Source organism: Egretta garzetta, unplaced genomic scaffold, assembly GCF_000687185.1.
Source record: "Egretta garzetta isolate BGI_Z169 unplaced genomic scaffold, ASM68718v1 scaffold7, whole genome shotgun sequence".
Taxonomy (NCBI): domain Eukaryota; kingdom Metazoa; phylum Chordata; class Aves; order Pelecaniformes; family Ardeidae; genus Egretta; species Egretta garzetta.
In genome coordinates this window covers 3,442,190-3,457,019 of record NW_009260350.1, presented here as the reverse complement: position 1 = coordinate 3,457,019, position 14,830 = coordinate 3,442,190, and the positions used below count along the sequence as shown (strand labels likewise).

General features: G+C 41.2%; 1 protein-coding gene across 22 annotated transcripts in view; it reads right to left on the bottom strand.

Annotated features, from left to right (window-relative positions):
• The window catches only part of MTMR3 (myotubularin related protein 3), an 80,492-nt gene that overhangs the window by 16,672 nt on the left and 48,990 nt on the right, over positions 1 to 14,830 (bottom strand). For all 22 annotated transcript variants that reach the window (XM_035898263.1, XM_009642858.2, XM_035898262.1 and 19 more), the window contains 4 exons: positions 11,017 to 11,113; positions 9,440 to 9,553; positions 2,381 to 2,586; positions 2,030 to 2,161 (listed from right to left, as the gene is read on the bottom strand). In XM_035898263.1, the coding sequence (XP_035754156.1) occupies positions 2,030 to 2,161; positions 2,381 to 2,586; positions 9,440 to 9,553; positions 11,017 to 11,113 (549 nt within the window). The remainder of the gene's footprint in view (positions 1 to 2,029; positions 2,162 to 2,380; positions 2,587 to 9,439; positions 9,554 to 11,016; positions 11,114 to 14,830) is intronic.

Here is a 14,830-nt window from a genome sequence, read left to right as displayed (position 1 = left end):
GGGAAATACCAAGGAAGAGGGAAGAAACCAAAACCTACACTAAGTTTAATTTCTAAAAGAAGCTTTTTCATAAAAACAAACCGCTGTTGCTGTAGGCAGATGAAATAATCTGTTTACAAATATTCTGTAAGGAAAAACTAGGACTTGGAGTTGAGTAGGTATCCCAGACATTACAGCACAGTAAAACAGGAAAGCGTTAGCAAAGCGTTTGTGCATTTATTTTCAATGTTTTACTTCCCAATACAAAAAGCAGAGTATGAACCTATGGGAATAGCGATATTGCCGTGCTCAAGGTTATAGAGTGTTTTTAGAAAGACTGAGAAACATCCCAAGATACTGCGAAGTATCAACAATATTTAACTGGTAATTTATGGATGTTCTTAAGTTTGGTAAACTAATGTACGTTTTTACACAAGTTATAGATTCCTTTTCCTAACCACTCAAAAAGGCTGAAAGGTTACTTCATTTACTGCTTTATTTTGAGGTTTTCTGTTACAAGGACAAAGCATCACGCACAGGAGAAATACTCAAAGCTCAGGAAAACTGAAGATAGGTGGAATTACTGAGCCCGCCTTCAGATGTTGCTATGGGACGTACTCATGCGACTCTGCTCTACCGAGGAGGCAGGGCCTGCACAGACGGGGTCCGCTAGTCAGAGGGAGCGCCCTAAGACAACACAGAAAAACAATAATCTGATCGTATTTCCTGGATTTAGCTTTATTCTGTCCTGATGCTTCTATCTGCACAAAAATGATGACACAATAGTTAAAATGATCTTTTCCGTAATAGAAAAAAAAATTAATCAGGATTCAGAATATGGGATATTGAGAGCTTGCCCAGGAAGATGCAGCAGTCTCTTCAAAGAGCACATTTTGTATCATTTGATTTCTTAAATGTTAACAGCACGACAACTTCTGACCCAAACCAGAGCATCCTGTTAGTGATGGACTACATAACTCCAGTCAGAAGCCATATCAGATGATTTAAGCCAAATCAGATGACTTTTTACTGAATTACGCTATAAATAAAATAAAGCATAACTGGAATTTTTATACAGAAGCAAACCTGGGAATACCTGGAGAATACTTAGCAGCAAAAAGCACTTGATGCAGGTCAAGTTTATTGAAGGTGACAAGCTGTTTGGAAATTTTCTACAAGGAATTCAAGAACCAATATGTAGGAAAAAATGAAACTTCTTGTATACTCTGCTTTTCCGTTGTGAAATTGTACTCTCTGGTGATGAGTTATTTAGTAGTTTGAAGTGTTAAGGGGAAGATTCATCTCTTCTTACTGATGGCTACATATCAAAGTGCAGCAATTGCAGCAAAGACCAAAACAAGAATGCAGGGTCAAAATAGCTTTTGTTATCTTATCTATAGTATATTTTTCTGTCTGCTATTTTTTTTCTAGGATCTCTACCGGTGGAATTTTAACAGACCATAAAATAATATCTTGTTTACAAAATCAAGTTTACAAGTGTCAAAGAACACAGAAAGTGATAATTGCAAATGTCTTACAAACGCAAGATGAATCAGGACTTCAGTTGCTTTGGGTTATGACATGAATGTTGAAAAATGTTTCAGCTTTAGAAAAACTGCTGAAAAGTTGTCTTCTGCACAACCATTCTAGAATACTGTTATCCTCTACAATCAGTGGATTTTTAAGTTTGTTCAGGTTTTTTTTAGACATTAGCACACTGGACACCTTTGTCTTGCTCTGGTTTATATATTTGACTCAGCAGGGGAAAGCTAATCAGCATAGTCCAACAGTTCATCATTTGCTGAATGCTGTTACCAGCTGGTTTTATGCTTTAAGAAACAGACTTAATTAACAACTAAACCTGTCCTTTGGAAGGGCTGTGTGATAGCTGCAATGATCCAGAACTTTCATGTAGATGAACAGCACTGGCGTCCACACAGCCTGTTAAATACGCAGTACTGAAGTATATCAGTGTAATTATCAGTGTAATTATATTCAAGCAAATCCTTTTGATTGACTTGACAGAAAACTGAGAAGAACCACTGCTTACCTGGGCACTCGCAGCCTCCACCTTTGGCTCTGTTCGCCACAGCTGCTGCATAAGATCGCGCGTCCAAGATCAAAAGCTTCTGAGGCTGTATGGCCAAACTCTCCGCTCCTGAAGCATTAGAGATTGAGGAATCTGGGGAAGAGGATATGCAACTGATAACTGAAGGGATTCTTCTGACATTGTTTACAACAATGATCCACTCAAGTCCCACAATGCACATGCACTGCGCATACAGAAGTGGGAGAATGCCTGATTCAATAAAAAGGATTGAATCTGTTACGGTACATATCAACGATTCAGCTTTTATATAAAGCTCTGCCCTTTACAGAAGAGGAACAGCGCCAAACTTACCAAATTCCACATCAGAGAGGTCCCCTCCATTGGAGAAATCTCTGGAACAATTTCCATTCATTAATTTGTTACTGTTGGACCTTGAATCCGAGGCACAGGCTTTGGCTACAGACTGGACAAGGTGTTCATCATCTGCGTTCCTCCAGCCCCACCAACTGACCTCAGGCTGTCCACAGCGGGAAATAACTGCTCCATTGCTCTGGTGCCTGAAAAAGAAAACAGAGAGAACAGCGGTGCATAACTTGGAAGAATTTGGATGAAAAACACAGAGGGTTTAATGAAAAATTAAATTGTGCACTCCAGCAGTTTAATTCCTGTCGGGGACCTCTCTACCATTCAGCAGTTAACCTCAACCTGGATTCAGCGGCAATGTATTCCACGTGCTTCCCTTCAAAATGCTGTGACCACAGAGTCACTGAAAGGCAGAAGGCAAAGCTGAGGTCAGTAAGAGAAAACAAAGCATTTTCTTGCTCAATAGTGTTGCCTGTTGGCCAGTGAAAGATGGAGAACGTTTTGGAACAGCACATGAGGCATTAAAGAGGTATTCAACACCTGCTGGATAGTCAGGTCCACCAGAGTAAACTGGAGAGGTCAATTTAACTCACGCTAATTTTAAAGCTAGAAGACAGGAGTAAAACCATGGATTCACTTTTTGACGAGATATTTTAAATCAAAACATACCACTAATTAAATCTGAGGAATGTTACAACTTTGCTAGGAAATACCGGCAGAATTTGGCACACTTTCTGTCTGATGATGTCTAATAGCAACCCTAAACCTTACTCTTGTACATCAATGCCATTTCTAGGCATCACCCATAAATCGCAGGAGGTGGCCCTTGAACACTGCAGAACCATATCTAGAAGCCCATGTATTTTAGGAATTTTTTCACTAGCTAAAAGGAAAAGAGCCCTTCGCATCTCAGGATGCTAAACATTTGCAGTTTTACTCCTTTGGAAGTTTGGTATTAGCATCTGTCAGAAAGGATTGGCTCTGCCATCATCTTTGCAGCTTCTCCTCTGTGTATGGGTCTTGCTGGAGCGTGTCCAGAGAAAGGTAAGGAAGCTGGGGAGGGGTCTGGAGCCCCAGGCTGGTGGGGAGCAGCTGGGGGAGCTGAGGGTGTTCAGCCTGGAGAAGAGGAGGCTGAGGGGAGCCCTCATCGCTCCCTACAACTGCCTGAGAGGAGGGGGGAGCCAGGAGGGGTTAGGCTCTGCTCCCAGGGAACAGGCAATGGGATGAGGGGAAAGGGCCTCAAGTTGCACCAGGGCAGGGTTAGGTTGGACATTGGGAAAAATTCCTTCCCCCCAAGGGCTGTCAGGCACTGGAAGGGGCTGTCCAGGGAAGGGGTCGAGCACCCATCCCTGGGGGTATTTAAAAGCTGGGCAGCCAAGGTGCTTAGGGCCAGGGTTTAGTGGAGGAATGGCAGGGTTAGGGGAAGGGTTGGGCTTGGTGAGCTTAAAGGGCTTTTCCAACCTGAGCAATTCTATGATTCTGTTCTATGATTCTCCACCCCTCTGGGTACTGTTTCATCCGCTGCCTGTCAAACCCCAATCGTATCTAGCAGAAGAGCACCAAGGAGCTGATGACGAGCAACAGCAGCTCTTAGATGTAAGCACCAGTGTGGTGCCAGGCTGGTAAATAACAAAGTCCACACGCAAGTAAATTTTGTGGCAGACACAGAAGTAAGCACTGAGAAAGGAAATATTGTTTATTGGCAGAATATTTTTCTTCTAAAATCTGATATAAATTGCAAGCACTCTGTATACGGATAAAACTTCAGAGGACTGGCAAATGGAGTACGGTCTATCAATAAAAAAATATGTCAGGGAGATAACTGAAGAATGACCTAGCTTGAACGTAGCAATCTTCTTCCAGGGAGTGACATTAAAAAAATAAATCAGATTTTTTTTAGATGTCTGAAGAGTTAATAGTTCTTTTCTTAAATTTGACCTAGCTTCTTGTACTACACATAAAGAACAGATCTGAAATAAAACGTATCCAACCATTGCAAACATACTCTGAAAAAGAGTTTAAAACTCTCTCCTGTAATGTATCATAAAAAAAGAGTACTGAAACATATTAGCACTGTAATTTCACTTACTGCCTCCATGCTGGCACATCCTGCTGCTGTCAATGGAAGTGTAATTCCCCATTCACTGAGGTGTTTACATCTGGTACTAACAACGTTCTCCTTGACCTTCACCAGCCGTACCCCGAATTCAGAGGGCCTCAGCCATGGCAGGAAAGGAAGCCGAGCTGTGGGTATGAAGAGCTGCAGATGGAGCAGCCAAGGCAGAGGCTTCTCCCAGGCCACACGGCATGTTGATGATGCTGACGGAAAGTTTACTCCCTGTCTTGTGTCCCATCTGAAATACCCTATGACTTACTCACACATTGTTCTTCTCTCTTTAAATGGCCTGCAGATACACATCCCTTTAAGCAAAGGTGCCTCTAGGCAATGCCATTCCCACCAGAACCCCGTATTTATTGAGTATGCACATACCAATAACAGTTCCCTATATGTTACGATGCACCAAAGGATTTTAGGATCTTCCTGCAAACAAACCAGCCACCTCAGCTTCATGTCAACTAGAAGTTGTTTAATTTCCTCCAAAAAGGCAACTGCGCAGAATGGTGCAGGTTAGCTGAATCTTTAAGCAAATTTAAATGGTCGGCTTGGGCAGCCCTGAACAGGAAGCAAGCCCAACCAAACCTACCAATCTTAACTTTCCCCCCCCCCTCTCACCAGTCTAATAAATGTTTATGGAGGCATGACAAGCTGGTTTATAATTTGTTGTCAGTGGTGCTGAGCAGCACCACCTCTGCAGTGTCACTGTGGGGCACGGCAGTAGGTGGCAGCGACTGCCTCGTGCTACTCATTCAAAAGCAACACTTACATCGGGTTAAGGCTCCTCGTTGCAAAAAAATTAAAATTATAGAATAGGTTGTGATGCAGTATTTTAAATATTTTTCATAGCTCTTTTGTAATTGTTTCCTATAAAAATTCCTTCGCTGAGAGGAAGCAATGGACACACGGCATTAACCGAACTGAAGGAAAAGCAATCTGAATTCTGCGGCACTTGCAGCAGGTGCCAGCCGTCTGTGTGCAAAGGAAAATGTATTTCTGCGAAATGAATAGCCTTCCAGAGAAACAGCTCTTCCGGCATCAAATTAGTTCAGCAAAAAATATGTGCCAGTCACCGAAAGGCCACCTAGTTCCCTGCTACGCTTGCACAAATAACAAAAGAAAATAAAACATCATTATACGTGTAAGAAATCTGGTTTGAACACTCAGGTAAGCTCATTTATTTTTCCATATGTTCTCCCAGATTTCATTACTACCTGCCTGCGGAATAATTTTCATAGGTTCATGAACAGTTTTATTTTCACCTCCAGGTTCTTGCCTCCCATTTATACCACAAATAATAAAGAATCATTAGGCCAGAAGTCGAGTTCATTGATAGCTGTGAAGCCCGAACACTCCCAAGCCAGCACAAATATGCAATGTTCAGATGTACCAGCAGAAATCAGCATGCAATTCTATTTACGGTAATGTTGGAGGTCTGAGGAATCACACTCATTCCGACCAGACTGGCCACGGGAACAAAAAATAGCAAATAGTTTAAGTGTGATCCCGAGGTCCCTAAAGATAGAGCTGGGGATAAGATCACTCCGCTCTCAGTAACGAAAAAAAATGAAAGCAAACCCTCCACTGCAAATTTCCTAACCCTCTGGAGACAAAGGAATGTGCAGCCTCCCTACAGAAACTAAACCGTAAATCACCATTAGATAACTCCAAAGCCCTTTATAAAAAGCACTGTGTAATGGTATGATGTATGGCACACCTCTGCACATGCTTCATCTTCCTTGTGTTCCAGCAACCTTTTGAGTACAACGATAAATCCACCGAGTCCTTGTAACGACAAAGACAGGGAGGACTAATGAAGGTTTGAATAGCTTCCTCCGTAGCATTCCTTAACTACTAGTAATTGCAACTGGAAAAAATCATTGCTGAGATGCACGAATATAATTCAGCAAGTAGGGTACGCGGCAATCTTCCATTTCCCTTGGCTTCCTGCACTAGCAGAAAGGCTGCCTGCATGGGTAATCACCTTCAGTAGTGGGCCGGACAGACAGACACCCTCACCACAGCTGATTTTCAAGTAGATTCTCACGAGTTTAAGGACACTTTATATAATGTATGAAGTCCCCTCTGTTGTCTTTCCACAAAAGGCTTCTCCTTAACATGGATTTTCGGGGCCCAAGACAGGTAAGCTCCAAAAATCATGTCACAGGCCAGATTTATCTACAGGAACATGTGCCTAGATTTTAAAAAATTGGAAACAGAGAAAAAACGCCGAAGCTGGCTGTGAGGTTTTTCTACAAATCTGATGGTAAAATAGAAGCAGCGCTCCTGACAGCCCAATCTCAGCTGGGTATTTCTGAAGCTTGCCTCTCAATTCAGCCTGCTCAGCTTTTCAGCCTGCACTCAGCTCTTGAATGAAGAGCAGACAATGAGGTTTTCATTGCCAAGCATCGGTGTCTCTGGTCTGTCTCTGTCCCAGGGTTCAGTATCTGAAACTCATTATCGGATGAATTAAAAAAAAATATATTTTTTTCCCCCTGAGGCAAAGCAAGAAGAAATTAATAGAAATTAATGAAATTAATAGTCCCCAAGCCATCTTCAACAGATAAAAAATGCTGAATGAGCTTTTGTCTGTTACTCCTCCAAAAGTAAGAAAAAAAGGTATTTTTATGGCAAAATTTATATAGAGAGAAAACTATACATGGATTTCCAATCATACGGATCATCAACCACTAGCTGATGTGAGTTCTGCTAGAGCGCAGAGTGATGAACTGGATGTCTTGAAAGATCTATTACTAAATGTCAAGATAAGGAAAAAAAAAAATCAAAGAAGAGAAAAAAACTTTTCTCCCACTGATTTTAAGATTACAAATGAAAACCGATGCAGTAATTTAACAGAGTCTCATCAGAACTGCAGAAAATTGAATTCCAGGAATGAAACAGTCTATGAGGTCTCTTGAACATTTAAATCACATTCCCATAAATCCCCCAGCACGCAAGCTGTACCCAAGAATGCAAAGAAAGCGACCTCCTCCTCTTGTACAGTGATGCAATGAGGGACCCTTCCCTCTGCTACGCATGCTTGCAGGTGAGATGTCCTCCAGTTGTGTGACCTCTGCATAAAAGGCACAAAGTTGCCTGAAATGCAGTGTTCAAAGTTGAACACAAACCCATATGTAAATTACTGTTCTCTTTTATACATATATATAATATACGTACTTATATCTACTATCATAATAATAAAATACCTTAAGTCTTAAAATAATTGGCATATGCTCGGAAGCATTTTTCCCCCTCACAGAACTGAACAGAGGACGGAGCAATTCCTTAAAATTCAGAAAGAGACTATGCTAACCCCTTTATTATTTGGAAGAAAAGGAGAAAAAAATAGAAGGATTTCAAGATAACTGTCTGCTACCACAAGCTAATTTGTTCTGCTGTCATAGCACAAGAACTCTTAAGCTAGGTAAATAATGTTTTGTGGCCTACTCTTAACTCTCATACGCTTGCTCCTCCGACCCCTGCGGTATGGATTTGTCAGCTTCACCACTCTCTACATTTAACTTGCCACTCAGAACAGCTTTTCCTTTCTGTCTGTTTAGAAGGAGTGGGTGGCTTAGGCAGAGTTAATGGAATTATCAGTATTCATTATCTTTTTAATCCCTTTGTCATCTGATTTTTAAGAGATTTTAAACATTTATGGAAGGGTAACTACACCAGGAAAGCAGCCAAGGTATTAAATGATAGGTTCCAGAATATTTGGGGGGGTGGGGGGGGGAGCCAGCAGATGCTGAAATACATTTCTTACTAAAGAAGCTGCCAAAACCCAGTATCTCAGAAAAGCAATTTTGTTACGAAGAATTGCTGGACTCTATCTAAGGAAGAGACTGTCTGATTAAAACACATACATTGCTTTGTAATTTGAGTTTTATATCTCCCTTAAATAATTTCTGTATTTATCCTCGTTTATACTGCAGTCTGAGTATCGGCCAGATGACAGTCAGAGACAAACCAAAGGAGTAGTGTGCCAGACATGCCATTTATCATTTCTTCAGCTGTGTTGATGTCTTCCTCTTACACTTTTTCATTTTCATATTAAAAAAAATAGAAACAATCTTAATTGAGGTGACTGCACTAGGAATGACTTGCAGGAGATGCAAATGCTGAGTGCTCTGACAATATACTTGGAATTAAAAGATACAAGCCATTATTTCCACTCAGAGTGATGGTGCCGTAAGTCTGCCTTACCTCGTTCATGGCTTGACAAGGGCCAGTACGTGCTGCTGTCTCACGTGTTCTTGGAGTTTTGCATAGGTATAAAACAACACATATATAGGCAGCAAATGGGGAGACAAAGACCCCAAGCTATCAGGCTTAACAGCTCATGCTTTGCCATCAGTTAAATATAGGTCTGAATGTTTTCTCATCCAAGGGGTCTCCTGTCTTGGTATCTTCTCTCGTTTGATATCTAAACTCTCAGGGTGGTTTGTGTTTTGTTCTGAGGTCCCATTCTCTACACTGCTTCTGGGATCCTTCTGGAATGGAACAGCAGGACCTCACCCCAGACAGAGTCCCAGGGTGGATCAGCTTGGGTACCACTCCAACAGGCAGCACGGAGGGGACAGTGCCAGTTTTTATTGCCTCTTTCCAGCCTAGTTCTCCAACTCTACCCTAGCAGGCCCTGGGCCTTCATGCAGCTTCCCTCCACATCATGTTATACATGCAAAAACACAGCAAGATGCAAGCCAGACCTCTCTTTACTTTGAATAAATTATAAAAATATTATTTTAAAATACCTTTAACACTTTTGCTAATGTCTGTCAGGCTCCGTGAAGGGACATCTGGGGCCCAGAAGAGCCTGAACACCTTTCATTACAATCCAAGATTCTCAGTTACAACTTGTTTCAGCTTTTATTTGCTAGAACACCCCATTTACAGCCTGGTGAAAGCCGTTCCGCCCGCAAGAGCCTCACCTGTACACAACAGCAGGGATACGCTTCCAGGACCGAAAGCTCGCCACACTCTCTAGCTCCTTATCCGTGATCCAGGCGGGAACTATGATTTCCTGCGGGTAACTACCACAGAGCCTGTGAGAAAAGCGGTGCAAAGGCTTGAACATAAGCAATATGGAGCAGGTACACACTGCGCAGACAACACACAAATAAGCAGTATAAGCAACCTATAAGCTTAAGCTGTTCAGCTCAGCAAACTGCCGTTTTGTTAATTCCTGTCCCACTGTATGTTAATAAAACTCTCCTTTGCATATACAAAAAGCACCGCAAACATCAAGGTGCATGAATGCATTTCAGAATTGTAAGATTCAAGCTGGTGTTTCCTTGGGAAATTCACATGGAGGTGATTTTTAACTCCAGCTGCTGAAATAAACTGGACCACAGAAAAAGAGTTTCAGGTCTGTCCAGGCTAAAGAATTAGCCATTTGATTGCTGGGTCACAAAACACAGCAGCAGAGCCACTCTGGGCTACTGGATTCAAGACAGAAAACTTGTGTAACTGTGGAAAAAGTCACTGGCGAATCAGCCCTTGCTAAAGGCAGGAATCCAAGTGCACTGGCTTACGTTTGGCTGGCTAACGGGAACTTTCTTCTACCTCCTACTTCACAATTTAACCAAGAAAGCCATGACAGAACAGTGCAAGCAGGCAGTAGTGACTCCAACGTATTGCTGAATCATAACCCAGTTCACCCCAGTCCATCCCCTTAAAGGGATGCATTTACTGCACAAGAAGGACAGACAGAAACACGTGTCTAAGACTGTTCCATTCAGGAAAATGCATCAATCACCCTGAAAAAAGCTCTTTTCTCAAGTGCTGGCCACAAAAAGGAAAGGAGTAGCTTTTGTCATTCTGCTTCCATATGACACAAAGGTTTTTTTTCCTTTTTTCTTTAGTATCAGATACATAAGGGATAGCTATTTTTCTTCCCTAGGCTTTTAGAGACCAAGACAGATATTCCTCTTGCAGTGACACCAGCTACCAGCTGCAAGTCATTATCCTGCAAAGACAGAGCAACAGAACATGTTTCAAAGTGTTACTGCTGGTTTTGCTCTGAATGGGATTAGGGACCCACTAGAGAAGACATCTGTCTATGCCTTCAGGACCACAGAAAACGTTTGCTCTTATGTTCAGGATCTACAAGCTTCCAAACCAACTTTTTTGTTTTAATACAAGTCTTTGTTGCAAGTTAGAGAGTAAGACACAACTAAAAAAATGGTTTTTAGAAGCTCAGTCAAACTCTACTTTTTGCTCACTCAAGGCTTCTCTTTCTTCCATCAGAACACTTATTCTCTAAGTCGTCCTCCAGCAAGCACAACAAAATCTGGTATTTCTAAGCCTACAAAAATTGTAGTAGCTAATAAAATATTACATAATACTTTAAAAACACTTTTTTCCCCTATAAAACAACAAGAAAAAAAATCGTAATTCTAATTGTCCCTTATTAGGAACTGTAGAACTTGGAAAAAGTTCCAGTATATAACAAAATTGGTGTTTTGAGATGCCATTTGGCTGTGCATCAGCAGCCCACAGAACCTACTTGTACTTCTCATTGATGTTGGAAATCCTCCAGGCATTGTTCATATCAAACCCCATCCGCTCCACTTCATTTTTAAACCTTGAAGTTACATGTTCTCCTGGGTATCAAAAGCAGAGAGAAAAAATAAATGCAAAATAAGAAGTAAGATTCCTACCTTTCAGTTAGAGAAAAACACCACTGCGCTCATGCTTATTAAAAACCAAAAAGAGAAAAGAACAGTCCAAACGCACCATCTACATTTCACGACCCTACTTTGGAAATCTGTATCAGGAGAACCACAGCTTGTACTGATGGCTCTCCCTGGTCAACTCTCCCGGAACATCCAAGTCCATCAAGGACTTTTTCTCTGAAATGACCAGCTTCTGTAAATTCATATAGGAAACAGCAACGCTGCAGACCAGAACCAAGCACATCAGCAAAAGCAGTTTAGATCCATCAGCAGTCTTAGAAAACGCCAGTAGTTTTTCTTTTCTGAAGTTCAGAAGAATTTTATATCAATGAGAAGAATGCAAAGCTCTGGTCTGACTGATACGTGAAGGGGTAATATATAGAACGTGGTCTGGAACTTGGGCAATCTCCATTTAGTATGCAATTTCAGCCACGGGTTTCCTGTATGACTGTAGGCAAGCCCTGTAATTCAACCTGCATCTCAGTTTTCCATCTGTAAAATGGACATTATTCCTCCACCAGTCATGTGGAGATATGAAGATGCATAAATGATTGACACAAATATTAGTTGCAAGATCCTCACAAATTTCTGGATGAAGATATTAAAGGAACTGGAATGAGCTCCATTGATTTCCTAGACACTTTTTTAAAAGTATCAAAATACAATTGAAAAAATACAATGGCAATAAAAAATAATTATTCTGATAGACAGAAAGTGTAGAGAACTAGGAGGCACTTGATCAATGTGTAGAAGAGAGTAACGTACAAAATTTCCAGGTTCACAGAGGTAAGAAAAGTGATAAATTTAATGAGGATGTGAGCAACACTATATAAAATGATTCTGAAAGTCTGTCCTTTGCTTGTCTTTTTAAATTACTGTATCATTAAATCATGAGGCAGAGCATGTCCCAACGGGGGAAAAAAACGTGTTGAAAAATTAATGCTTTAGGTATTACATTTTTCCATTATGTATTTCAGGAAACCCTTAAAGTCTTTCAATACCCAAGATATACGTAGATGTATATTTATCTCAAAGTGTAAATGTACATCTGAAACAAATTTTTATGTGACATTACAGAACAGTTAGAGATAAATACAGAGAAATAGGTAAATTAAGAATAAAGATAGCAGCCTAGCTACAGGACTTCATTAACTGTGAAAGAAAAAGCTATAACGTTATTCATTCCTACAGGTCAGATCATACTCTGAAAATGGTACTTTGCAAATCTAGACATGCTTTACAATAGGGACAATGTGCAAGAGAGCTGCATAATGACATTATTTTTCTTACGCTTTTTGAAAGGTAAAATGTGAGACTGACACTGTGTGCAAAGGGAGAATATTCACTCTTCAAGGCACATGGCGGTAAAATCTATAGACCTGAATGACCATCAGCACTTATTCCCTTTACGTTGTGTCACGGGTACAACAGCACCATAAAAAAGAAGTAGTTCTGCCTCCTGCGCCATGCATTTTCGGCAGAAGGCTACTCTCAGCATCACACAGGCAGTGTAGTTCTGCTCTACCTTCCCTATCGCCAGGTCAATTAGACTGGAGCTTGCCAACGATTTGCTGCTTCTCCCGTGAACTCGGCATGAGCTCAAATTCCTCCTAGCCACCTACTCAAACAGATCAGCTGCTTGAGTCCCTGTTTTACAAAAGCTGGGTGGCTCCAGAGACGGCAGCTCTGTGAGGAGCCTGTTGATCCTTTGTCAAGGGCAGAGGTGAAGCTGGGATAATACGTTGCTGGCTGTCTGGAACCTCTGTCATGTTCTTCCTTAGCAGTGACTTTAAAAAACAAACACACCCACACACACCCCCCCCAAAAAAACCCCCAAACAACCAACCCAACAAACTTTTACTGGAACAGCAGCATGCTCTTGCAAGCACTGAGGATGGGCTTCATTATCAACTGCTTTGAGGAAGGGTCATTAAAACTTGTGATACATCCTTAGGGATTTTTCTGGATAGCAAAGGAGAATACTGGAAATATCCCCCTGCTGCCTACCAGGTTTTAAGAGAAACACATAAAACTATGTGAAAATTAAATATTCTGTTTGATTTCTTCCTGTTAATTTTTCAGCTGCTGTGTGTGTCGTGAAATCATAGATTTTCCTGAGAAATGAAACCCTAGCCTTAACATTTTGTCCATTCCTCCTGAAATACTGGTATTTTAAGAGGCATTTTGAGCCAAGATGGATAATATTTTCGAAGCATCCCAATCAATTCTCAAAATCAGAGAAAAAGCAAGCTATACATTTTGTGGACTTGTGCCTTCTAACTAGAAAAGCTGATCTTGTGAGCCACAGTTCCTGTCTCACATTACATACATTGATAACAACTTACATTTTTTTTTCCCAGAAGTTGATACTTCAGTAGATTCTGAAGCAATTTAGTATTTTTGTCCATATCTACCAAATATTGGGTTCCTTGGATGTAAAAAAATAAATTACAATGTCTAGGGATTAACTTCATTAATTATATTCCCATAGATTCATTTCAACTATAATTCAACTCTTAGAAGGTATCTACCACCAGAAATAAGCAAGCTACAGGGAAGAAAAAGTTACTACGTTAAAGAAAATTATTTGATAGACACACCTACAAGAAAAAAATTTGATTGCTAAAAGTTAATAAAAAGGCAGATGTTGCTTCTTATCCTAACCTAGTGTTAGGTTGAAGCCCATCTGTTCCAGCGACGAGAGAAAAGGGCTACAAGGAGACTTAGCAAGCCCTCCGCATGTCTGCTGTATTCCAGTTCCTGAATTTAGTTAGGAGGGACAAGACCCGAGTTTAAAATTCTGCTCTAAAGAAATTTTTGCGTTTTTTCAGTAACTGCAAACATGAAGTGTGTAAGTGCGGGAACAGGAACCAGAACCAAGGAGCACCTCCTCCCACTTGTGTATTACCTCTTCCTCAGGTGCCAAAGAGATTATTGTCCTTGCTCAGCCCCAGACCAGCTTCAGGAATAAGGACAGAATCCCACTAACATCCCTCAACCTGATAACTGGGTCACGTTCCTCAGATATGTGAATTGTGAGCGATGAGAGCCTCAGATTGGAAAGGGCCTGGAACTCAAACTCCCTTATATTCAAAATGCTATAACCACTAGCATCCCAGTTTTTAGCTTTTATTTACTTGTGGGCTTCTAAAACTTTCCAGCAAGGATGATATTTCGCTAAAGTAGGTCGCTGTCTTGCAGCTGTGAATGAACCTCAGGAGTAGCCCAGGGACTTCCTTCTCCTTCACCTCCAGCTCCTCAACATCCATGCTGAAGACCACTGTTCTAGGCAATTACAAAAAATGTGGGCACAATCAATACAAAATGTTCTAGATTGAAATTTGCTGCCATGGTGAACAAAATGTTATTAGTTTTATACACGACTGACTAAATCAAATCCACCACAATAATTTCCTCAGGAGATTCAGGTACTGCTTTGCATACTGATCCCAAAGTAGAAACACAGAATCATTTAGGTAGGAAAAGACATTTCAAATTATCAAGCCCAACCATTCCCCTAACCCTGCCATCCCACCACTAAACCCTGGCCCTAAGCACCTTGGCTGCCCAGCTTTTAAATACCCCCAGGGACGGGTGCTCGACCCCTTCCTCGGGCAGCCCCTCCCAGTGCCTGACAGCTCTTCT